The sequence below is a fragment of the Aythya marila genome, assembly GCF_965140915.1.
Source record: "Aythya marila genome assembly, chromosome: Z".
Classification (NCBI taxonomy): Eukaryota; Metazoa; Chordata; class Aves; order Anseriformes; family Anatidae; genus Aythya; species Aythya marila.
Genome location: NC_139080.1, coordinates 76,088,538 through 76,106,561, shown reverse-complemented (window position 1 = coordinate 76,106,561; position 18,024 = coordinate 76,088,538). Strand labels below are relative to the sequence as shown.

The 18,024-nt window shown below is 44.2% G+C and overlaps 2 protein-coding genes and 1 long non-coding RNA gene across 3 annotated transcripts; 2 read left to right on the top strand and 1 right to left on the bottom strand.

The window, feature by feature from the left end:
• Positions 1-624: 624 nt before the first annotated feature.
• Positions 625-4,769, bottom strand: LOC309889904. The gene is made up of 3 exons (XR_014319336.1): positions 4,566-4,769; positions 3,842-4,131; positions 625-2,546 (listed from the first exon to the last, which is right to left on the bottom strand). It is a non-coding gene; the product is annotated as an uncharacterized lncRNA (long non-coding RNA).
• Positions 4,770-4,976: 207 nt separating this feature from the next.
• ALDOB (aldolase, fructose-bisphosphate B) lies at positions 4,977-14,967 on the top strand. Its single transcript, XM_082783096.1, has 9 exons — positions 4,977-5,131; positions 11,254-11,375; positions 11,637-11,848; positions 12,323-12,377; positions 12,528-12,688; positions 12,911-12,994; positions 13,474-13,648; positions 13,810-14,009; positions 14,484-14,967. Exons 2-9 carry the CDS (start codon positions 11,264-11,266, stop codon positions 14,577-14,579), a joined length of 1,095 nt encoding a protein of 364 aa, XP_082639222.1. The 5' UTR covers positions 4,977-5,131; positions 11,254-11,263; the 3' UTR covers positions 14,580-14,967.
• Positions 14,968-16,676: 1,709 nt separating this feature from the next.
• Positions 16,677-17,800, top strand: MRPL50 (mitochondrial ribosomal protein L50). The gene is made up of 2 exons (XM_082782794.1): positions 16,677-16,798; positions 17,262-17,800. The coding sequence occupies exons 1-2, from the start codon at positions 16,689-16,691 to the stop codon at positions 17,662-17,664; spliced, it is 513 nt and encodes a 170-aa protein (XP_082638920.1). The 5' UTR covers positions 16,677-16,688; the 3' UTR covers positions 17,665-17,800.
• The last annotated feature ends 224 nt before the right edge of the window (positions 17,801-18,024 follow it).

Sequence of the window (18,024 nt, the reverse complement as noted above, 5' to 3'; positions counted from 1 at the left end):
TGCATATGGAGATAGGCACTCTGTTGTCTGTGCTTCTTTGCTTCATGTGTCTCTCCATTTCCCCAAACCGCCTCCTGTCCTGACAGCTCATGCTTTCAGTTCTCCCCACCAGTCAGTTTATTCGTGCATCTCCAGGCAAAGAGACAGGAAGGTCCATTTCCAAGGCTTTGTCCTGCAGGGAAAGCTATGAAAGCCACATTCCCAGCTGTGTAGCTACTCATGATTCTTAAGTGTGGATGAAGAACAATAGTGTTGTATTTTCTTGCACTGTTACTGAGCCTCTGGCCAGCTATGCATTTTTCAGGGCCCATTTTCTCGTTTAATTTCAGTCATGGTGCGCAATGTGCCTCCTGCACTGTAGAAACCACAATTAATTCTAATGGGCTTTTCAGCATATAAGTCCACTTCAGACATCTGGTGTACTTGCTGTATTTTGCAAACTTTGTATCAACATCATCAAGCAGCACATTTAAGTGTGCTTTTTGTGGACTATGTGCCACTTAGATGAACTGTTAATAAACAGGTAAGTGTCCCACTCTAGCAGCCAGTTATTTACCTACTTTCTTTTAAAAAACAAAATGTCAGCAGAAAGGCACAGAGACCAGTGTCATTACTACATTTTTATTCACATCCTGTGCTTTACAAGTGGAAGAAGAGATGCAGCAGCTATTTTGCACAGTCCAGAAATGTCACCACTGACAGCCTGATTTGAAGTTGTATCCTCCTTTGCTGTCAGCAGCACTGGAATCATTACAAACATTTGTGTTTTGATAATAATCGCCATACGTGCTCGCCTGTATTTCACTCCGAGTCATGGTGTTTGCTGCAGCCCGGTTTTAAGCCAGAAGACTGAAGAGCGAGCAGACCCTCCCTGTGCAATCTTCTCAGTGCACATGTGGGCTCACGCCAGTCCTGCCCAGCACCCATGCACACGTGTCTGTAGACACGGCTGAATACTGCAGAGCTAGAAATACAGGTGGTTTCTCTCAGCGGGGCTAAAGGCCAGGCTCTCTGCATCGGGGGTTAGGAGGAGAGGTGAATGAGGAAAACAAACCACTTAATAAACAATACCTCTGATTAGATAGGGATGAACAAGCTGGACTTTGAGACAGTTAAGCAAGACTGCAGAGTACAGAAAACAGGAAACATCCAGCACGGCGCAGAGAGGTGAAGAGGAGGCAGAATCCACTCTGCCCAACTCTGTCCTGATTAGACTTTAACCCCATCACGCAGGCAGCACTCACTTGGGGCACACAGAGGCAGGTGTTTTTCATGTGGATGAATATTATGCTCAGACATTCTTCCAACTTTTTTCCACCCGTTGGTTTTTTCCATCTCATTTCAAATCTTTTCACAGGCCTGATCATGCACACACGTTTTGATAAGATTAATACCACGTCATTTATTGAAGTGCAGAGGAAAGCTTTTACTTTGTTATGTTTTTGATTTTTCACTTGACGGTCAATTATGTAATCTCTGAAATTGCTTCATCCATTTCTTTCTTCTGTGTCTTTCTCAGGGGTACTAAAATTTGTCTTTCTTCTCTCTTCACATTTACTTATTATTTCAATTTTGAAAGCATGGTAATATGAGGGCAAAATCAGTATCAGAATGATGCTGGTAGACACACATTAGCAACCTGAAGAACTGTATGCAATTCTAATTTTTTTACCTGATGTCTTTAAACCAGGCTTTCCATTAAACCAGGCTTTCCCAGGACTTTAAAGTACTTCATCTATCAACATGCTTCACTTAAAACCTCAATGCTGAATTGACAGATCCTTTGACAGCAAGGATAATACAGGCATATCACAAGGACATCTATTAAATTATCTTTTGCTACAAAAATCCAATACTTGCAGATGACATATTGGGCATAGGCAAACTCAAGAAAGCAAAACCACAAATTAAAACCCATGTAATAACCCAAGCCACCTGTGAAGATGGATTTTGATGGTCTTTAAAATTCTTTAACGTACTGAATAGTTCTGTAAACTTTTGCATTGGTAATTTCAGACTGAAAAATCAACATTAGCAAAACCTTCAAGCCATTCAAATATAAAATTCACTTATGTTACGCTGCATTTGTGAGAGAGGAAATGCTAGACACTTGTGTTTTAACATCATCCGTGGAGGGTGACAACACAACTGACTAAGGATGCTATAAAAGGGCACATGTTTCAGTCCATTACCTAGCCACCTTGTCACAAAGTTGTTATCTGTACCCTCTTAACACTCACCTGCATGCCTGTCTTTGCCTCCTGCCTCCAGTTTTCCTGAAGCCCTCAGATCTTCCCAACCTATGTCCTTATACCTCTGAAGACATTTCCCACCAGGGCTTCAGTTCTCCTCCCAGTCTCCATCCACCACTGGTCTCCCAGTCTTACTGTATTGCAATGCGAGTTTTGAAAGTCTTGCTGTCCATGGCCACAAATCCAATCTCTTTTGAAGCAGCTGTAGGCACCTCTACCACAGGTGTTCATGCCAGCAGACATCCACCTTGCTAGCCACGGCCCTATGGCAGCATTATGTTACTCTGAATAAAGCTAGAGCAAACAAACAAACAATAGAAATCCCCAAAAAGTTAGGTGACTAGAAAGCTGAAAGAGATGGCAATACCATGAGTTCAAAAAAACAATTTAATGGAACACATTTACATCTTGGCTAATGCACTAATTTTGCTGTAGAAGCGTTAGTGCAGGCAACGATTTTGTTTATTGGGAAGGTTAGTTTTTGGTTTGAATGTAAGTATGCTGCATTCCCCTCACCATGCAAGCCTATTCCTCTTACTATCTATGGAGATATGATACCACTATAACTTAATCTTTGGTGTATCCCCAAACTATGATTACAGAGCTCTGATGATGACAGAACCTGCTCTTTTCCAGTAAGTGTCTTTTAAATGTCATCCCACTATTAATTTCTGCAGATGGTTTCATGGTTCTGCATGTTAACAGTACTGAATCTTACTTACAGGGACATTACCTAGAGTGATCACTCATTCCACATGAAAAGGCTCCCATTCCTAAAATAAGTGAAGAAGTCAGCCATAATGTTCTCTCACTTCTTTCCCCCCTCAGTGATCAAAATCTCTGCTAGGACCTGTGATCCTAGCGCTACAAGGGCTCGATTTTCTCTCAGAAGAAATGGAAAGCCACAAACTGGTCACTTCCCATATGGAAATATATATATATATAGTTCTGAAAGAATTAAGAATGCAAAGTGAGTTGCATGGGATTACCTAAAGTGTTTTCCAAATATCAGAAAACATTTTTTTTTCATGAAGACTCTACCCCAGCTTTTCTCTAAAAGACAGCCAGTCCATATCACAGACAGCACTGGGAAAGAAACACTTCCAAGCACTCTCCTGCCTATGACAGGTTCTAACCAAATCAGGAATGGCAGGATTCATATTTGGATTTTCATTGGGGACCTGAAGAAGACTATCATTATAACACCTTCTTAGTCCCAAAAGGGTCTTAGGTAATATATTTCCATAAAAACACTTTTAATCCATACAAGACACCTCTATGTTTGTGATGGTGAAACTTTAATATGCCATTGGGTTTCTCTTTCTGCTAGGGTGGGAGAAATGGAATATAAAGCAAACACTATAAAGTAGCAACAGCTTTCTATCCATGTCATGTGCCACGGCATCCTTCAGCAAAAAGGGATGATGGATGAGGGAGAAGAAAATTAAAGGAAACAAAACATTATGAGCACAAGGCCCTCAGAAGCAGTCAGGCTGTCCCTCAGCTTTCTGAGAGGCTTCTCTACTGACTGTCATGGAGGGCTAACCCTGGCAGTGTGTTCGCTGTTGAGATGTCCTGCAGGCACTGACCTTGGCATGCAGCTCTAGAACAGATGGGCTCAGGGAGGAAGAGACCCAGTGAAGATAGTGCTGCTCAGTGAGAGGAGAAATCAGTCATCTCACCGTGTCCGTGTAAAGGCTAAAGGTGTCACCACTCGAGCCAAACAAATGGAGAAACTACGTCATTCTTCAGGCAAACACTGGGTCTTCGGGGTAAAGACATACTAATGTCCAAGGTCACAGAGTGTACTCTTGCTGAGGGTATGATGTTTGCCTAAAAGTCCTCACGTTGTACTTCTCTCCAGGAATACAGACCTGCGCTATGAAGAAAACAACACGAAAAAAAGTAAAAAAGAGGTCTATGTACTTGGATTTGGTGAATAGCCGCGGTGTGATTTGATATAAAATGGAATGCTGATTGTACCATATATAGAGCTTTTGTATTTTTCAAAGAAAAACGGCACTAAGCAACTGAAAAGTCTGTATGTCATAGTAACAAGGGAAGAAGGTATTTCAATGGGATTTTGATGGAGAATTTGCCTTGCACTCGTGCATCTCTAAGTGGGCATATTTCTTCTGATAACCATCTTTCTCACACATATAGTATATGAATCACACACATTTAAGCAAATCAGAACTTGCTATTTCATTAACTCTGCTACCATAGGATTGCATTTACTCAATGTGTATACTAATTAGGAAGTGAAATATGTTGCTGTGCTAAATTTTCTACTCAATAAAATCAGTTTAATACCTATGAAGCCACAGGAATGATAGTAAGGATCAGTCAAGGATCTGCTCCAGAGGTTCTGCATTTTGTTTCCTACTCTTCCTTCCTAAGCAGTGTAGTTTCCTAAGTATAAGCTTCCAGAAGATCTAAACCTCAACTGAAAGCATTATCCCAGATCCCTGTAACCGATTGCCATGGTTTATCTTGTAAATATTTGCAGTATGTTTTAGAAAGAGGAATAATTTGAAAAAAAATTGGAAAAGTCTCAGTTTCACAGCATCATAAATGGTGCTATATATACGGGGGAGGAGAAGTGGGTGGAAAAGCAGGGAGAGCGAATAGGTGCAATAATTGGTGGTGTGTGTGTTGTCTGGCAGCCAATCAATGATCCTGTGCAGTGACATTCCCCAACCAGCCTGAGGAGGAGGGAGAAAAAAAGGAGTGAAAAAAAAAAAAAGAAAAAAAAAAAAAGAAAAAAAAAATCACCTGTCAAGAGTTTTATAAAAGTTAGTGACTGGAAGGACTGGGTCTCTTTGCCTGCAGCCACCTCACCAGAAGCTTGGAGCAGCGGAGGCACTGCCCACAAGAAAGTAAGTACAACCATTTCCTTTCTAACTTGTAAAGGTGGTAATGCGAATCAGCAGCTGTGACACAATGTGTTTATCTACAGAGGGTGGGGGGAGGGTTGTTTTTGTTTTTATTTTTATTTTATTTTCCAGGAAAAGCTTGCAAGGAATAAGCACACAGCCATCCTGCAGTGATCTGCCAATGTGACCCATTTGCTGCTAACACTGGCTTTCTAACTTAGTTTAGTAATTCAAAACTCATGGAGTAAGTGAATCCTTAGCCTACAAGAATAGAGCAGTAACATACCTGCATTGCTTCCTACCGCTTCATTTTCTTATCTGTTTATTTATGCTCGTGGAGTACATAAATTTTTGTTTTGCAAGGAGAAGAAAAGATCACTGGAGAATGCAGTTGGTCCTGACAAGTGCCAGTGCTGACAAAAGTGTAATTATCTGTGTGCACTGTGTAGTACTTCTGAAGCATTAGTGCTGATAAGATTCTTCAGCAGGGTATGTAAGATATAGTCTGCAATGCAGAAAACTAATAAATGGGGAAAGAGAGGCTTGGGAATATCATTTTTATGCCCTTGCAGCAGGCTGTAACCTTTCTAGATGTGAACAGCTGGCTTCAGGAAATTGCTTGTCAAGTAATTTAGATCCTGACAGAGCCTGTGATCCTCTATCACTTTCTCAACTATCCCATGTGCCTAGCACCCAAAACTAGGTGGCCTACCTGAAAATGTCACCTCCACTTCCCTCAATCTCCCCTGCTGCCAGCCAAGTTTTTCTCAGGCAAGTCTGACAGCAAGTTTTTACCTTCTCTAAGAAGAGCCCAGCCCTGAGAGATAAGAACCTTCACCCTAATCACCCTAATCATTTTTCTTATTTTTTTTTTTTCCCCAGAGTTTTCACAATATTTAATATGACAATCAAAAGCATCTGCTGTTTTATCTAGGTGAAATAGATCTGAATATCTTTTTGTCCCATGCTCTTCTCTCACTTCTTAGCACCCAGAAGTGAAACATTTTGCTATATTAAAACCTTCACTCCCACCACAGACACGAGGGGAGAAACATCCCATTCTTCCCTCACAGCTCCTTCACCATACGTACAGAAGTCAATGCTTTCATTTCAGCTTCCAAAAGCAAGTACTCCCATGTGGAGTCTCAGGATAATTCAGTCTGAAAGGGACGTTAGGAGGTCTGTAGCCCAACCTCCTGCTCAAAGCAGGGTAAGACAAAAAGTCAGACCTGTCTGCTCATGATTTCAGGCAGGTCTTGACAACCTCCAAGGATGAAGACATCACAGCCCCTCTGCCAACCTGCTCTACTGCTCGGTTGTCCCAGTAGGGAAGAAAATTCTTAAAATCCATTCTGAACCTCTCTACTTTCAGCTTATGCCTGTTGTCTCACCCTCCTGCCAGGCACTGCTGTGAAGAGCCTGGCTTTGTCTGCAGGCCACCTCTGTAGGTGCCAGTAGCTGGTGCAAGGTGGCCCTGAAGCCATCTCGAGGCTGGCCTAGTCCCAGCCTTGAGGCCTTCTTCTCTCAGGGCAAGTGCTCCAGCCACCAACTTTCTTGGTGGCACCTGCTGAACTCACTCCAGTTTGTTGGTGCCTTTCCTGTACCACAGGGGCACAAAAGTAGATGCAGTTGGACATGGTATAACCAGTCCTGGGCAGAGGGGGACAATCCCTGTCCTCCCATGGCTCCCCAGCCATAGCCCTGCTTGCACAGGATGCTGCTGGGCCTTGTTGCTGGTCCCTGCTCAGCTTGCTGCCTGATGGGCTCAGTCTGCCAGGAGCTGTTCTCCAGCCTCAATGGCCCTGGTGGGATCGCTGCTGTCTCAGGACATGGCTGGGCATCTGTTCTGGCTGAACTTCACAGTGTTCCTGCCGGCACCCTCACGCCCTGACCTGGCTGCCCTGAACGGTCACCCTGCAATGGAGCATATCAGCTGCTGCTGCCAGCTGGGTGTCTGCGGCAGGCTAGGCAGGAATGTGCTCCGTCAGCAAGATGGTGCCAGGGCTGTCCAACCATTTGTACCCCTGTTTTGCCCAGCGGCCATGGAACCAAACATACTTAGGCAAAGGTTTTTAACAGAGCTGCACGGGGAAGTGAGGCCAATAGATCTGCTGGCTGTAGAGAGCGTATCAGGTGTGTGCCGCGTTATGGGACTGACCCTCCCATGAATTCATACATCTATGAATGAGGAGCAAACCCAGTCAGGTTTACACTGTGCCCAAAGTGTCACAGCCTAAATTTTTGAACACATTTCATTCTCCCTGTCAACACCGTGCATTTATCTGTACGTGCAACTTCTGCTTCTGCGAACCTTGTAATATGCACTGGCCTGAAGCAGAATCTCCTGCGTGCACAGCGCAATGATATGCACATGTGCTTTGTTTTGCTGACTGTCAGGGGTGGTGTTGAAGGGCTGTGTTTACCAGTAGCTGAGCAGCCAAAGCTACATGCGTTGGACACAAACAATATTTTGAGAGTTTGGTCCAGCACATTTGGAAACAGTTTTATAAAAGAAGGCAATGAAGAGACCCAAGAGAAAACAGATGCTGATCTGATCCTTTCCCACCTGCTAACCAGGACTCAGGTGAGATTTTCTGTAAGATTAGAAGATGCCAGTCACTTCAGGTGTCTGGAAATAAAAGAAGCTGAAGAATATTAATTTTTACAAGATGACCTGATGTGGAATTTAACAGTTTGTTCCTTCTGCTGTACAACTTGCCTCTGCCCTTTGGTTCTCACTATTAATATTAACAGGATGCAGTGTTTGTGCTGATATCCATGAAGATATTTCCCCTGCAGTCCTCTGTTACAGTGGCTGAGAAAAACTTGAGACTTCAGCAACATGATATTTACTTTTAAAACTGTGCCATTCTCTTTCTCCCCACCCCTGTCCCCTGCTGGTCACAGGTTGGGGACTGAACAAAGAACTTGGTTTGTTTGAGTTGCTGCTGAAGCCTGACAAACACTCCAGGTAGACATAAAGCTGTTGTTATGTATTCTGTGCAGTCCCATTTCTTTGTTTGTTCTTCTACTTTTTAAAAATACATTACAGGAGTGGTTAATACAAAGAGAACAATTGCTGTCCTATACTTAAACAAATTAATGTGAAATGACTTGAGTTTATGATACTTAGGACACTAGCCCACAGCCTAAAATGGGTAAATAAAACTAAATCTTCTTGAAAATATTGCTGGGACATCTTCTAGATACTGTTACTCAGAACAAAGTTCCTTCCAGTTTTTCCCTGCTTGAAAAAGTGGAAAAAATAAATAAAGCAGAGGGATAGGGCAAAGAGGCTTCATTCATGGAAGAATGAAGTGAGCTGCCTGCCTGGCTGCAACTGTTTTTCCTCAGGACATGTGTGGTGACACATCCGGAGAGACTGCACTGCCTCTGTAAGAGTCATTAATGTTTCAGTGGATGTGCTGGGAGCTTAATCTTTAAAAGGCAGCTGTAAGAAGTGTTACTGAATTTTAAGTGTTCTCCAGCCCCCTCGATATGCCCAGAGCCGTACCTTACAGCAGGGACACCCACTCCAGAATCCAGCAGGGAAGATCCTTAGCGATTATATTCCTCATGAGAGACTCACAGGAAAGTAAAAAACCCTAAACAAAGGGTCCTTGAAGATCTTGGACCTTGAGCTATCACTCCCCTTACAAGTGCTCTTTTGCACTCATTTATTCACCATTTTAGTTAGACACACTGTGTGTTTTATTGCTCCTTGTAGCTCAGCAGAGCAGCTGGGAACCACTCACCACAGCCTTACAGATCACAGGCTTTGGGGAGCCTTTTGTCAAGTCTCCATCTACTTCTTCACACTCTATGGGATACTTGCATGAAAACTGGAACAAACTTACTGTCTTCCAATTCATCTCTGACTTGTGGAACTACACTTTATTGTTTCAGTCTCCCTGAGCACACACTTGGACCAGTATTACCCACTAAAATCTCATATTTGCATGTTTCAGCAATTTGCTTTGCAAGCTGGTTTTGGGTGATAACTGTCTCTGTTATCTTTCTGCAAGCACGAGGAACATGCAAAATACAAAAGACATTAGTATCATTGTTTAATGCACTACTGGAGAGAATGCATACCCGTAATAATGTAACTAGAGTGACTGATGATCTTGTAACTCAGCTAGCTGGATTAAAGATTATCTGGATACACCTGCTTATGCTGTAACACACCTCCAAACTGCAGCTCTGAAATCCCCTTACTGGTTTAGCGATTCATTAATTCGACCTTGGACTAGGTCACATTCTCTAAAAATTTGGCAGTCTTTTCACTGAGACTGTGAACTACTAGAGCTGTTCCTTATCATTTTGCATAGCAATTTACAGGTTTGGCTGAAGTGCTTACAACATTAACTATTACAGTAATCACAGTAAAAAGGCAGTTACCTTTTTCTGTGAGTTCTGCAGGAGACATATCAGACACAGAAAGCAGGCGGTGAGGAAGGTTAGAGATCTGCTTTATAGCTACGTAGCATAAACCATAGTTCAAGTTTTTTTAGGTGGGCTAAACAGGATAAAAACCAGGAGTAATGAAGTTGCAGCCACCACTGTAGAAGGATGCTTCCCAAAGCTCTGGCCACAGAAAGTTCAGCAAAAGCTGCTTTGCAAGACCACAGCAATGCACTTCAGCACTTGGGAGAGAAGGAAATCCCCTTCATTTAATGGACTCTTCATCGCTCTCTAGAAATTCTTCTAAACCTAGAATAACTCAGTGCTGCTAAGTCACATAGGATAAATTCTAGCCCCCAAAAAATCACAAAAAGGTGAAAACAAAACATCTGGATACTGCCCAGCCTCTACTGACAGACAGTACCATTTAAACCTTGCACAGTAACAGTACAAACACCTTCAACTTTAAATGAGAGACACCAGAGCAGTCAGAGAAGTGTGATAGTATTGTTGCTGGGAAATTTGGGCAGCACTTTGCATGGCATGTTGCACAGAACTCCACCGATGTCGGCATCTACCACACCATTAGTAGCAGGCAGACCCCTGTTACTGTCTACTATGCCCTTCAATGGGGAAGGCTACACGGGATCCTGGCAATGTAGTGGCTGTGGGCAGGGAGAGAGGATGAAGGGCTTGGCTGCATGAATGCTTGTACGTGCCCCCTGCCCCTGTAGGTATGAATTAGGGAAATAGAAGGTGCAGATGCTACCCAGAGGCCTGTTCCGCTGGAATAAAACTTGTTAGTGGAGATATTTGGTCTTGTTTTTAATGATTCATCTCATGGATGTACCACTTGCTGATACTTTCACTGGTGGTCCTCTAGGTATAGAAGATGATGAACAGACAACAGAGAGTCTTCACAGCTCAAACTCACAGGTGCTTACCTGTAGTGCAGTACTGTGGACTATTCAGATGATAAATTATATTTTAATCCCATTTAATGAGAACTTTAATAATACCAAATATTTTGTCAAAACAAGACAGAACCTGGATTTCAGGTGCAGGATACGTGCAGCTGGTAAACCTCTGCCAGAGCTGAGAAGACAGAAATGGATGGCAAATCCTTCTCAGCTCCCACATCTTGCCCAGAGCAAGCAGCACGGTACAGTTCTGAGAACAGCCATGTGGAAGGAGAGAACTACAGAGCAAGGCAGGACAGCAGAGGCGAAAAGGCAAGCAGACAAAGCAGCAAGTACTGCCAACACAGGGCAGGGAATGGGAGAAGGGGCACTGTTAGGAAGAGTGGAAAAGCAAGCTATGTGATAATTGGCAGTCTTCTGATTAGGACCAACAGGTCCGAAGTGCTTTGCAAAGAAGTTTGCAGTACCCACAATTAGCATACTTGTTAGTTTGGCACACATTTTTTTTTGACTCACTGACCTTCCTTTAGTCTCTGAGCAAATCCATGCGAAATGCAGTCTTTCCCGCTTCTGCAGTAGAAGGATGTGTTGGGATGTGGCTCCTGCATTTCCCTCTTCTAGTTTTGCCAGACATACCAAACCAAGAAGAACTCACACTGGATTTCTGGGCATGTGTCATGACAATGTGGACCGGACAAGCACCGAGAGGCCTCCAATAGGAATACTGATGCCTGGTGCCTCAGGCTCGTGGTTTGTGCATACAGTCTGCCTTCAGCTTGTAACTGTAATTGTCTCCCACAGATAAGTCACCATGACTCACCAGTTCCCAGCGCTTTCTCCTGAGCAGAAGAAAGCTCTTTCAGACATTGCTCAGCGGATCGTGGCTTCAGGAAAGGGGATCCTAGCTGCAGATGAATCAGTGGGTGAGTTCTGGATAGCAATCAGTTAACAATACCCAAACTTTTGTCCCCATTTTGCTTAATCTTTGAATTCAGTGGAGCAAAAAAAAAAAAAAAAAGTTAAGGTCCATTGATTGAGCAGGCACATCTCAGCCAACAGGGCTGCAAATGCTGACAAATTATGTGCTGCTGCACTGAAGCCACAGTTCTTTCTAATTACTATATTCTGGGACCAGGGCAGCAAGGCCTAACACATTTCCGTCTGGCCTTTGGCCACCTTTCTAGGTACCATGGGGAACAGGCTGCAGAGGATCAATGTGGAGAACACAGAGGAGAATCGCCGTGCTTTTCGAGAGATACTCTTCTCTTCTGACACTTCCATCAACCAGAGCATTGGGGGAGTGATACTTTTCCACGAGACTCTCTATCAGAAAGACAGCAGTGGAAAGCCGTTTCCAGCTATCATCAAAGAAAAAGGCATTGTGGTGGGAATAAAAGTGAGTATCTGTACATGTGTGGGGGCTATACTCACTCCCAACAACAACTTTTGTTTGTTTTTTTTTTTTGGTTTTGAAATCCCTAGAATGTCTCTGCCACCATTCTCTGCATTGCTTTTGTACAACTAACCAGTGAAACATTTGCAACCAATGCAGGACCCTTTTGTCCACCAACACCCATATATTTACCATTCACTGCAGTTACATCCTTCCACGCAATAACCTAATTAAATCCTTCCTGTGGCTGACAGAGCTGTTGATCTACTCCCCACAGCCACCTGCATGTTGCCCCCATTACCCAATTCTCTCCTGTTCCTCCCCTTTACTGCAGCCCTTCCCTTCCTTCCACTAGCAGTCTGTTCAGCCCTATACTTTACTCACAGTCAATCTGCAAAGGCAGACTAGCTCTGGGGTGCAAGGTTCAGGCTGACCTCCCTCACTCTGTAACTCTTTCTGTTTCTGCTGTCTCTTCAGCTGGATAAAGGCACATCGCCCCTAGCAGGAACAAATGGAGAAACCACCATCGAAGGTAACGAGAGATCTAAGAAGCCTTAGCTATGACTAGTGAAAGTCATGGGGTGACTCAACAGGAGTTGCAGCCTTGGCTGGTGTCATGATACTTTTCAGAGTTATTTCTGAAAGAGCTGTTCTCACTGAAGCTCTATTCTTTCACATGCAGGACTGGATGGACTGTCTGAGCGCTGCGCCCAGTACAAGAAAGATGGTGTTGACTTTGGCAAGTGGCGTGCAGTGTTGAAGATCACCAGCACAACACCCTCTCAACTTGCCATCCAAGAGAATGCCAACACACTGGCACGCTATGCCAGCATCTGCCAGCAGGTATCTACCCTTCTGCAGCCTTTCTTGAGATGTTTTTGTCCCTTCTTCACCATTACTTCCGATAATAGACTAGGTATTGTGAACAGCGGATCTCTGTGAGGGTCTTGGGAAATGTGGAGAAAGGGCAGTGCAGCAAGAAGGCATGCCACCAGAGACAATATAGACAGCCAGGACAGTTTTTCTTTCCCACCTCCAAAAACTTCCTTGTTTTTCCTTCCTCAGAATGGCTTGGTGCCCATTGTGGAGCCAGAAGTCTTACCTGATGGAGACCACGATCTCCAGCGCTGCCAGTATGTCACAGAAAAGGTAAGATTCTTGATCTCTGCCCCCTCACAAATCAGTAGTTAATCTTATGTAGGACTTGCATTGACAGATCTCAATGAGTTTTGACCAAAAAGGTCCTTCATAACTGTATCACAGAAATGGGTCACTCATAGTTGAATAATTAGCTAGTAGCAAATGTGAGAGCAGAATCCCTGTTTTTGGATTTCCAGTCAAACCGTCAATATAAGCATTCCTGAGCTGAAAAGGATACATTGGTTATAAAAGCATTTACTCCTTGTTCAGTATGTCAGTTTGTAAGGACAAGTCCAATAAAAAAGGAAAACAGTGTCCTAGTCATCACAAAAGTATTGGTGCCTCCAGGGCTGCAACCCCTGTGACAAATTTCAAGAAATTTAGTTTGATCTTCTCCCACTTCCAAGGAATGAGGTGTCTCTCCACAGTAGGCTGAGGTAAAGCATTGAGCACAGATGTGTATTCAATCCTCCTATTCGATCCCCCAGGTTCTGGCTGCTGTCTACAAGGCCTTGAATGATCACCATGTCTATCTGGAGGGGACACTGCTGAAACCCAACATGGTGACAGCCGGGCATGCCTGCACCAAAAAATACACCCCTCAGGATGTAGCTGCAGCAACCGTCACTACTCTCCTCCGCACTGTGCCTGCTGCTGTTCCTGGTGATTCTTGATTTGTTCCCATATATCCCTTCACACTGTCACTCTTACTGGCCTTGCTCCTCCATCTGACATGCTCATTTCTCTGGCACACAGAGGTCAGGGATGGTGGCTTGGCGGCTGGAGCACCCCAGTTTCTAAGTCCTGAGGTCTCTTTCTTGCAGGAATCTGCTTCCTGTCTGGAGGTCAAAGTGAAGAGGAGGCTTCTCTCAACCTGAATGCCATGAATCAGTCCTCTCTGCCTAAACCTTGGAAACTGACCTTTTCCTATGGAAGGGCTCTGCAGGCCTCTGCCCTGGCAGCATGGCTGGGCAAATCAGAGAACAAGAAGGCTGCACAGGAGGCTTTCCGTAAGCGGGCGCAGGTACGAGGCCTTCCCCTTGATGCCAAGAGGAGCTGCTCCCTCCTTTCTGTGTCAGAGAGGAGTCATACGTCTCTGTGTTATTTTGGAGACATATTGTCACCTTCCTAATGTTCCTCTTATTATGTTCCTGGTGCTTCCTGTACACTGAGGACATTATTCTAGTTGGCGTGACAGAAATCTAATGCAAGAAACAGCAGAGGTTGTTGCTAGTCACAGCTGGATAATTTTCTTTTGTGATGTAGACTTACATCCATGGAGTGTTTGTCTGAAGAAAAATGCTCCCCTTACTGTCAACCAGCTACTGACCATCAAACAGTGTCACAAAACTAAGCTAGCTCATAAATAGAATAAGTGAATTCAGTAGCTGACTCCTTTTTCCACAATTTTGCACTTTGTTCACTGCTACTGTCTTTCTACAGTTGTCTTTCTTACTCTAAGCTAATATGATCTCCTCCTTTTTTGTTTCTTTTTCAGATTAATAGTTTAGCTTGCAGAGGACAGTATGTTGTGTCTGGGAAGACTGATGCAGCTGCCACGCAGTCACTTTTCACTGCCAGCTACACCTATTGAAAGCACAGGAATCTGCCTTTGTCCTGTCCGGCTTCATGTGGTGAAAGGTGCTCAGAAAGGAAAGAAAAACAAAGAAACCTAATTTTCCTTACTCTGAACAAAACTGGAAATGGATTAGCTTACTCTTCTAGCCTTGACTTTCACAATTTACAGAGGGGATATTCTTTTTTCATCTACACATTCTAAAAATGAAGAATTATTTCCATATAATAAACAATAACTAACACTGAATCACGAATCCACTCTCCCTTTGGTTTAAACTTAGTCCCTAGAGTAGTAGGCATATTAAGTAGGTACCACTAGTCACCCTTGCCCCTTACCACATTTTTGCAGCCAAATTCGTAAAACCTGTCTTAATTGTGCGAATAAAACAGTAATTCAAAACCAATCTCTGTCTCACAAATGTTTATTCTGTATAAACTTTTCAGTTTCTTTCACACCTCTGTGGTTCTCAGTCGCCTATGCAAAAGTTAAGTTGAAGTGCTATTGTTGGTGAGCTTGGGAAATTCTGAGCAGATCTAAGTGAAATAATCCAACAATGATAAAACTGGAGATGTTAATTCTGCTAACTGAAGACAAAAACCGAGGAAAGTTCGGAGATGTGTGTGACAAGCATTGCACTGGACTCCAGACAGATCAGCAACGTTACCACAAAAAACATTTTGGGCCTCTGCAGAATCATGCACTTGGTTCAGCTCAGCAAGGTTGCCATACACTGACTTAGGGTTGCACAGGCTGAGTTAGTGCTGTCTGTAGCCTATTTATGTTGGTGCTTTTATTGTAGCATTTGCATGGTAATCAACATTAAACGTGCAGGGAAGGATCTTGGCCTATCCAATTGTCATAACTTGAATAATTAGGTTGATGCCAAATGCCCACAGTTTGACCTTCGATATGTTGCCAAGTAGTTGTTAGTGATGCTAAGCTCTGTTAAATAAAGCAGTGCCAGATGGTTGTTATGAAAAAATGTAGCTCTGCCCTTTGCCATAAATGGCAGAAACAGCTGAACTAAAGTCATACCAGGATATTCACCGGTTGACATGCTACACCCATCACGTGGTAACGCCTTGGAGCAGCCCACCAAGCAGTAAAGAGCATACAGTCCAGAAAATGATATGATCTCTCTCTCAGAAACCTCACACACCTCACCTGGAAGAGAGGCATATGACAACCTTGAGGGTCACCTGCACATGGAGGCCCTCTAGGACCACAGAGGACTGTGCTTGTGCAGCCACAGCCACCAAGCTTAGCACTCGACTCCTTGCAGCCACTGATACCCACTGCTCCCGCCAGCAAGGAAAGGGAAAGCAGAGAGAATAGGTTTCCCATAACTTTGTTGTTGTTGATTCTGTGTGAGTGTTAGTAACCATTGTGTTATAGAGGCAATACATAACAAAACTCTTTCACAAAGGTCCAGTCATTGAGTAATTAGTGTGTGTATTTAGTCTGTCCTGATGTAAACCATGAAGGAAGATCAAGTGACTTGCCAAAAAGCACCCCAGGAGCCCACAGCAGAGTCATGAACACCTCGTTTTTTGGTTCAGTTATTCGTGTAGGTCTCCATACACCTGAGTTCAAATAAACCTCTGCTCCCGCTAGGTATCTCATTGCTGTGCCATGTATCAGTGCGATGCTTCTCCGAAAGGTGGAAAACAGTGTTGCCTGAACCTCTCACTTTAGCTAGAGAAAGCTGTGCCTTGGCTAAAGCTTTCCTGCTCCTTCTCAGGACACCTGTCACCAACACTGTGCTAGATGCGGCTGGAGGCTGTGCCTGGCCCCGATATGTATTTTTCTTTTGTGGCCAGGGCAAAGTAGATGTGCACTAAACCAGAATCAAAGCACGGGTGTATCTTTTGGCTGAGCTTTGTCGCATCACCTCCCACTCTTTAAAACAAAATTACTTAAAATAAATAAATAAATAAATAAATAAATAAGGAAAACGGGTCTTATACGTTCGTGCCCAGCTTTTATTGTCAGCAGCAGCACTACAACTCCCGTCAGGCAGGGCGGGAGCGGGCAGAAGCGGCGTCATGGAGGGCTGCCGGGAGGCAAAGGGAAGGGGAAGGGGAGGGAGGAGGAGGAGAAAGGGAAGGGGAAGGGCTTCCCGAAATGGCTGCTGCCGCTGTGGGGCTGATGGCGGCGGCGGGGCAGCGGCTGGGCTGCGGCTGGGGCCGGGGCCTCGTGTCGGCGCCGCGGCGGCTCCTCTGGGGAGCCCGCAGGTATCGGCTGGTGGGGGCGCCGGCCGCCGGGGGCTGCAGGGCCCGCGGGTGTGTCGTGGGCAATAGTTGGGGTTAGGCTTTATTTTCTGGTTGAAACCGATTTGCTTGCTTATTTCCTTCTTTATTTATAAGCTGGTTAGGATTTTTACTTGTATTAATAAAATAAAGGAGCCATGTGGTTTCTCTTTACAGGAGATCCACCTGCCAAGCAGCATCTGGGGCAAAATCAGTAGTTTAGTTTAGGCAGTTTTGTTACAGAATCACGGAATTGTAGGGGCTGGAAGGGAACTCGAGATCATTGGGTCCGACCTTTGTGGAACTTTGCTCATAGCGGACCTGTCGTGTCTGTAGGATGTGTAAATTCTTTTCAGACTGTCATTTTAAGTGACTAGGAATAGAAACATGCTCTGATTTCAGCTTAAGTAGCCAAGAGACTGAAAATACTTTTGTCTGATGTCAACAGGAAGGAGGAAAAAGAAGTAAAAGCAGGAGCAAACACAGTCATTGAAGAGAAGACTGAACCCACTGAACTCAGTGTGATCTGTCCCCCACCACGCAGCAGGAATTATGTTCCTCCGGAGGATATACAGAGCTTACTTGAGTCTCATGTCAGGAAGATTTTCGGACCTTCACTTCCTGATCAGTGGCAGCAGACGTCCCTAAAAGAAAACAAGCTGAAGTTTCGGCTCCTAGATCAGCTGGCATCAGAACTTGGTCATGCTGTTCCCAATTCACAGCTCCACCTGATGTGCAGTGCCCAGGATGTCTTGACTTTCTATAGCACTCCTGTGAAGGAGGGGTCAAAGTTTGATGAACTGCGTGCCTCAGAGCTACCCCCAAACCTGAAGATTTGTTGGGAGCAGTGAGTGCTGCTGTGAAGCATCACTTTGTTTTAGTTGTGCTCTTAAGGCAGAACTGCAGAGCTGAAACAGAGCCCTCTCACTGTGATATCAACTGAGTGTATGAGTATCACCAATAAAAGTTCCTCTAGTTGTCTTGAGATTTCATTGTTTCTGTTTGTTATATACTGAAAAAAGAGCGGAAGTTCTTTATGAAACAGTGACACAGTGTGGTCAGTAAAGGTAAAAATGCCTGCTTTATGGCCTCTGCCCTGCTGCCTAACAGCTACAGAGCCTACTGGGCATACATGGAGAGGACCAGCTCCTGCATTTCTTCTCTGCGCCTCATAAACGTCTTGCCTTTGGCTCTGAACTGTGTAATGGGTT